At 46.6% G+C, this 7868-nt stretch overlaps 1 protein-coding gene across 1 annotated transcript; it reads right to left on the bottom strand.

Annotated features, from left to right (window-relative positions):
* Positions 1–4804: 4804 nt before the first annotated feature.
* Positions 4805–6191, bottom strand: LOC141193552 (uncharacterized). The gene is made up of 3 exons (XM_073662153.1): positions 6035–6191; positions 5790–5937; positions 4805–5709 (listed from the first exon to the last, which is right to left on the bottom strand). Exons 1-3 carry the CDS (start codon positions 6081–6083, stop codon positions 4941–4943), a joined length of 966 nt encoding a protein of 321 aa, XP_073518254.1. The 5' UTR covers positions 6084–6191; the 3' UTR covers positions 4805–4940.
* Positions 6192–7868: the final 1677 nt, after the last annotated feature.

Below are 7868 nucleotides of genomic sequence, written 5' to 3'. Positions count from 1 at the left end.
TAAGCTTGATCTCGGCTGAGGTGCGGGTATCGAAGGTGTCCTTCAGCCGGGTTAGTATCCCTGCGACAGTCTTCCTCCCAGGTGGCCAGGATTTTACTTCCCTTTTGGCTGCCCCGGTTAGTTGGGCCACCAGGATGCTCACTTTTTGCTCTTCTGTGAGGGGGTACACCTGGAAGAGGCTATCCAGCTTTTCTCTAAAGTCATGCAGGGTATGTGACTCCCCTGAGTACTGGGGTAGCCAAGCTGCTCCCGGGATATAGGGCATGGTGAAGGGCATAACTGCAGCAGCGGTAGCGCTGGCGGGGGTTGAGGCAGTGAAGCTCTCCTCCGTATCCGACATCTTCCTCCCCCCTAGTGGACCGTGGCCTACCTTGCGATGATCCTCTTCCGTAGGCCGCGGCTCCGCAGTGGATCGTCAGGGTTGAGGACCTTCCGTCGCGCTCCTGTGACGTCGGCGTCTGCTGGGCTCCTTCCAGGACCTTACGCAACGTCCGGACGTGAGGCGGGGCTTCAGTTCTCGCGCGCTTTCGGAGTCCACGCCCCTCTTCTTCCCGCGCGGCGTCCTCAAGATGGCGTCCAATGGCGGGAAAACTCCACGGATGGCGGGAAGAAGGTCGAAGATGGCGCCGGATGGCGGGAAAACTTCGCGGATGGCGGGAAGAAGGTAGAAGATGGCGCCGGATGGCGGGAAACCTCCACGGATAGCGGGAATCTTCACCACTGGTAAGTTTGAACAGTCTTTGCTTTTCAGGCACGCAGTACCCGGTGGTTGCGGGCACGAAATCCTGCCGACTACGCCAAAGTTGACGCGCCCCTGGGCCTGTGTCGCGCTGCGCTGCGCATGCGGGAGCTTACCCGGAGCCGGATTTGTGGAGGGTTGTAGTCTCGTGGCGGTGACCCGGTCCGTGCCCAGGGAGTCAAACTAGACGGCAGTCCATTAGTAGTAAATGGTTGATGACTACGCCACCCGTTGAGTGCAGCCAGGGGGCTGCTGCTGCAGGGCAGACCGCTGAGGCCGATGGTGGGATTGTGCAGCGTGATAGTATAACCCCCAACGGGAGGGGTATGGCCTCAGGGCAGCCGACGTGGATGATGGGGGTAGCAGGAACCACTCAGAGACGGTACGGTGTAGTTCAGGGTCTTTACTGGTAACAACAAAAGACCCTCCCGGAGTACTTGCTAGCGGATGGGGCCTGGTCAGTCCTTGAGCAGATGGGATCTCCCCTGGTCAGGCGTAGTTGTAGGCCTCCCAAACTGACTGTACTCTTCTGGCTACCTTGCTAGGAGCTGATGTAAGTAGCCCACGTCCCTGAGTGTACCGTGTGGTGCTCACCCGTATGGCCGGTGACTCGGGGCCTTCTAATGGCTTCCGCTCCACGATGGCGGTGCTGGTCCCACGCGTGTGACCGTGCCTTCGGGCTTCTGGGCCAGAGGACCTGAAATCCCCTGCCTGACGGATTCTGCTGCTGGGCAGGAATTAGTCCCCACAGCCTCGGACTCCGGGTCCGGTAAAAAGTCTTCTTAGTCAGGGCGAACTCTGCAGCTGCCAGCCCCTGACTCCTTGTAACTGCTGTTTCTTCCTATGCTGTCTCTACTTCTTCTCTTCTTCTACTCACTCACCCTGCCTCAGCCCCAGGTTTATATAGGGGAAGTTCTTCCCCTCCCAAGACTGGGCAGGAGGTGTGGCATGCACAGGATCCCTGACTAAAGGACCTCCCACCTGCTCTCAGACATAACATTACGTTACTGTGGCAACCAGACCCCTGGGGTGTCACATTTACGCTGCGGAAATTCCGCAGCATATACGCTTGAAAAACGCTACGTGGGCACACAGCCTCAGGCTATGTGCCCACGTTGCATTTATGAAGCAGAAAATTTCTGCAACATTTCTGCATGTCCCTTGCCAGAAAATCGCGTGCGTTTTTTGGTCGCGTTTTTGACGCGTTTTTGACGCGTTTTTGACGCGTTTTTGTATGCGGATTTTACATGCGTTTTTGTAAGCTTATTTCATGCGTTTTTGAGCACAAATAAAGTTATTGAAAAAAAAAAAAAAAAAGATGGAAATCCTGATGTCATTTCCTAGTTCAACCCCTCTTCACCATTTTGTTTTTTGCAAAAGACAGTATGCCACAGGAATTGCAGCCCCTGCGGGTCAGCAGACCATGCCTAAACCTTCTGCTAATGACTTGCTTAAATCTCCTGCACTACAACGTTGAGCAGGTAATATAAACTAAGTTTTTTTGGGGTACATTATTTTTATGTAGTGTGTGTACTAACCTATTATTGTTCTATAGGAGCGTTTAAGGAGGAGAAGACGACCAAAAAAAATTTGGGTGCACCCTATCTTGCAGGAGCGGACGGACAAGGGCCACTTTAATGTTCTCTACCAGGATTTAAGGAGGTAAGATATATGTGAAGAAAGTATAATGTCATCCGTCTATGCTGTTTTTTTAAGGTTTTGTTTGTATACTATGTTACAAAATTATCTTTTAATATTTTTTTTTTCTCTGTTTACTATAGTTTTCCTGAAAAATTTAAACAGTTCTGCCGTCTGAACATTATTGCATTTGATCGGCTGCTAAGCCTTATGTCTCCTGACCTGGACTTCCAAGACACTGTAATGCGAAGGGCCATCTCTGCTGAGGAAAGGCTGCTCATCACCTTGCGGTAAGTTGAATGTTGATTTATATGTACCTGGTTTTGTTCGCCACCCTGCGGTGATGGCTGGTGTACCTGGTTTTGTTACCCTGTGGTGATGGCTCCACTGTGTCTGTCTTTGTGTACATATTTTTGGCTTGACCATGAGATCACCATGCACAGAGATCAGATTGAAAAGGTCACTGATGTGTAAACTCTAGAGCAAACATCGTAGGCAAACACAGACACAAAGTCAAAACACATTATAAATTGATATGTGTGAACTCAAGAGAAAACAAAAGATGACCAAAAAAGATTGAAAATGTGGAGCCCCCCCCCCCCAAAAAAAAACGAGCCCATTGTTGGAATAGTTTTTTGTAATAAAGACCTTAATTTTTTAAAAGATGAATTAATAATGGATAATTACTGTTGGCTTGTATTTCTTTTTATGGCTTTTCTAATTATCTATTTTTCCTTTTCAGATTTTTGGCCACAGGAGAAAGCTATACATCACTGCACCTCCAATTTAGGGTTGGTAAATCCACCATTTCCAGAATTGTGAGGTGCACATGTACCGTCATCTGGCAGAAGTTGCAGCCCATCGTGATGCCTTCTCCAACCGAGGAGACTTGGCTGCAGGTCGCAGCAGGCTTTCAAACTGTGGCCAATTTCCCAAACTGCATTGGTGCTGTCGATGGCAAACATGTGAGAGTTCAGCAGCCACCACGATCAGGATCACGCTTCTTTAATTATAAGAAATTTTTTTCTGTGGTCCTGATGGCGGTTGCTGATGCACATTTCAAATTTGTTGCCATTGACGTTGGTGCTTATGGCAGTACTGGGGACTCTCGGGTGTTTAGATCATCACAGATTGGGCTGCAAATTCTTCAAGATGGCGTAACGCTCCCAGCCCCAAGACCTTTGCCGGGTTCCACACATCCAGTTCCTTTTGTGATGGTATCGGATGAGGCATTTCCCTTACAGACCAACCTGCTGCGCCCATACCCACGAAGGGCACTGAATGCCCGGCGGAGGATTTTCAATTATCGGCTGAGTCGTGCACGCAGATATGTGGAATGCACCTTCGGAATCATGTGTAGTCAGTGGAGGATCTTTCACACTGCCATCCAGTTGGATACGGAGACCGTTGACACTGTAATTAAGGCATGCTGTGTACTCCACAACTATGCTCGTGAGTACAGCACCGAGCAAGATGAGGAGTCACAGCTATCTGAATTAATTCCAGTTGTCAACTCCGGTCAGGGAAGGCCATCCAACTCTGGTGCCAGGGTGCGAGAAACCTTCGCTGACTACTTCATGAGTCCTGAAGGTGCCGTGCACTGGCAATACTCCTGTGCTGGTGTTGAGCAGCCTGACCAGCAGAGAAGATCTGATGAACAATAAAAGAAGAACTTCCTCCTTTTTTTTTAAAATAAAAATGTAAAAAAAAATGTTTTTAAAAAAAATAAATTTTGGTTAAACTTAAATTTGTCTAAAATATTTCTTGAATTGCAACCTTCTACATTTTGTTTTTCGACAATACGTCAACGCAAAAGTGAACAACCCACAAAGACCAGAGCCTGTAAATTGGCATTACTACCTAGAGCGCTATTCCCAAGTACTGTCTGCTAAAGTCAACCCTCACCATTGTTATTTGCTTGCGCTAAGAACAGAACTAGCAAATAACAGTGTTGAGAGTAGTATTCATCCAAAAAATAGTTGTGGTCCAAAATATCAAAGTATATTTATAATTTAAAAACCACTGTATACAGCCGACCACATACGTAGATTAGTTTGAACAAATTTCAAAAATGTAGAGTTCCTCTGACCTGCGCTATGGTGAGCGCAGATCAGGGGAACACTTTTTCATTACAACCCAATCCAACCACATATACACTTGAAAAGAAAAATTAACAGATAGTTTAAATATTTTTTTTAATACGTAATATAGAATAACTGTAAAAAACTTTTTAAAAACACAAAACAACAAACTTCTAGAAAATTTAATCGGACAAACATTGCCCATAACTTGGGAAAAAATTACACACTGTGTACAGCACACCTGTCCTCTAATCAGTTTTGGGCCCTAAAATACGGGCAGCACCTGTAGGTTGTTTAATTATATAAAAAGAAAGACCTTTTCTTACAGTCCCCTACGCCTGATGCCTGGTATAGGTGACCATAAGAAAAGGTCTTTGTTAATTGTCTGATTCTCTAAAACATTGTGTATCTATCGACCTACAGGTGCTGTCTGTATTTGCTAGGGTCCAAAAATGCTGACAGGGAGGGGTAAAATTTTTTAACTACAAGTTTTGAAGGTCTTCTTCAAAGCTGTACCCAGGAAACATTTCTTGAGAAAAAGTAGAGTTGGGGGATGGTCCTCTGATAAATGATGATGCACCATGAGCCATTTGCCGACCATAACTTGGTTGCATATCTTCTGGACGGTATGCTGCAGCAACCTGCCCAAAACGCTGGGTTGCAGCTGCTGGTCGTGGTGGAGGCACACTGGGTTTGAAACAATTAAATATTCCGCATACTACGGCTGGGGGCGAGGGCATAACTGCTGCCTCTTCAATTGCCATGACCATAGCGCCTGCTGCAGTCATGTACATGTTCTGCCTATCTCGTGGCAGAGATCTGATGCGGGCAGCTTGGGCTGAGCAAAATTTATCGATGGCATCTTCCTGGGATGCCCTTTCCACAAGGCTGAGGGTTCGATTTGTGAGTGCTTCAAGCACAATAGTCCCACCCCCGTGGCTTTTGGCCTTTTTTTTGCCCGCCCTTCTCGATGCCACGAGATGAGCAGAACCAGACCCCCTCCCAGTGGGCCTCAACACATCACCAGCAGAGCTTCCAGCGTCACTTGGAGCAGGAGCAGGAGAATCAGTCACCAAACCCGTCCCGATGTCCGCTGGATTGGACAAAGAATGTGAGGGACAACCAGATGCTGAAGATGCCGAAGCAGATGGATCCGGTGAGGAAAGCTGGAAAAAGTCCTCGGATTCCTCCTCTGCTTGCTCTGTGTTTGTGTCCTCTTCTGCTGTTGGGGCCATGATGTTTCCTTCAGTTCTGTATATAATAAAAGGTAAATCCCAATGTAAATACAACATTTTTGGAAACATTTCAATTAATATGTTTTGGGAATTTACCTCCGCAAACTCCTACTGGTTAGTATGAAGGCCAGCTCGTCCGCAAAAGGAAATTTTCTTTTTTTGGGTGATGAGCCACTTTGCACCGACTGGTGATACTTCACCAGCCGGTCGGTGACCGATCTCCACCGATTTTTAATATCATACACTGCAATGACACAACCAAAACAATTTATGAACTGCTTTCACACCAAAAAGTGCAATTATAAATAGATATAAAAATAAGTGTAAAAATCAAAACTTACTAATTTCCTCTTGGGCATCACGTTCAGCATTCACCCACTGGGGATACATTTGGCTCAACACAGAGGCCCAGGCGTCTTTTTTCTTCTGCTTGTCTTTGTAGTCAGGACTAGCTCGGTCCCATATTTCGGGATATTTTTCAATCTACAGTGAATAATAACGTGTGTGAATATTATTTTAAAAACAAAATGGAGGAATAAAAGATTAACCCCAAAAAAAAAATTAAATAAACATATGGAGATATGTACGCACACACACCAACACTAACCCCTCACCTATATTGTACGGTTCTTTCAGACGTCAATCTCCGGGACGAGTGTTGATGCCATTTTCCACACACAGCGGAGACCCACACACAGACCCATTGCAAAGCATGCTCGGTCACACTTATCTGTACTAACGTGGATATGTGGACGTGAGAAATCAACCTTACAGCGTATGCAGGAGCTTTCAGTGAATGAACCTACATACACTGTACAATAATCTTTCACTTTAATAAAATCTTTTAACCAAAAAAAATAAGTGGGCTCACGCATAGCTTTAATAAATAGCAAAGGGAAAGCAGACGGTTGTTGGCTGATGTTATAGTCTGTGAAGTAGCCAATAACCATGGACCCTTCCTTTGCTATTAATACCAGGCCGCAGCAGTTAGCTTAGCCTTTACTGGCTACTATATAGGAAGCCCCCCCCCAAAAAAAAGTGACATGGGGTCCCCCTATAAATTGTAGCCAGCAAAGCCTAGCCACTTTGCCTTTTCTGGCTACTATTTATGAAGACCCCCCCCAAAAAAAAGTGACATGGGGTCCCCCTATAAATTGTAGCCAGCAAAGGCTAGCCGCTTTGCCTTTTCTGGCCACTATGTAAGAAGACCCCCCCAAAAAAAGTGACATGGGGTCCCCCTATAAATTGTAGCCAGCAAAGGCTAGCCGCTTTGCCTTTTCTGGCCACTATATAAGAAGACCCCCCCAAAAAAAGTGACATGGGGTCCCCCTATAAATTGTAGCCAGCAAAGGCTAGCCGCTTTGCCTTTTCTGGCCACTATATAAGAAGCCCCCCCCCAAAAAAATGACATGGGGTCCCCCTATAAATTGTAGCCAGCAAAGGCTAGCCACTTTGCCTTTTCTGGCTACTATTTATGAAGACCCCCCCAAAAAAAATGACATGGGGTCCCCCTATAAATTGTAGCCAGCAAAGGCTAGCCGCTTTGCCTTTTCTGGCCACTATATAAGAAGCCCCCCCCCCAAAAAATGACATGGGGTCCCCCTATAAATTGTAGCCAGCAAAGGCTAGCCACTTTGCCTTTTCTGGCTACTATTTATGAAGACCCCCCCAAAAAAAATGACATGGGGTCCCCCTATAAATTGTAGCCAGCAAAGGCTAGCCACTTTGCCTTTTCTGGCTACTATTTATGAAGACCCCCCCAAAAAAAATGACATGGGGTCCCCCTATAAATTGTAGCCAGCAAAGGCTAGCCGCTTTGCCTTTTCTGGCCACTATATAAGAAGACCCCCCAAAAAAAATTACATGGGGTCCCCCTATAAATTGTAGCCAGCAAAGGCTAGCCGCTTTGCCTTTTCTGGCCACTATATAAGAAGACCCCCCCCAAAAAAATGACATGGGGTCCCCCTATAAATTGTAGCCAGCAAAGGCTAGCCACTTTGCCTTTTCTGGCTACTATTTATGAAGACCCCCCCAAAAAAAATGACATGGGGTCCCCCTATAAATTGTAGCCAGCAAAGGCTAGCCGCTTTGCCTTTTCTGGCCACTATATAAGAAGACCCCCCCAAAAAAAATTACATGGGGTCCCCCTATAAATTGTAGCCAGCAAAGGCTAGC

This window comes from Phyllobates terribilis, unplaced genomic scaffold (genome assembly GCF_046119375.1).
Source record: "Phyllobates terribilis strain yellow unplaced genomic scaffold, ASM4611937v1 Scaffold_66__1_contigs__length_7565176, whole genome shotgun sequence".
NCBI lineage: Eukaryota > Metazoa > Chordata > Amphibia > Anura > Dendrobatidae > Phyllobates > Phyllobates terribilis.
Note: the sequence above shows the minus strand (reverse complement) of the source record. Positions and strands in the feature narration are given on the sequence as shown.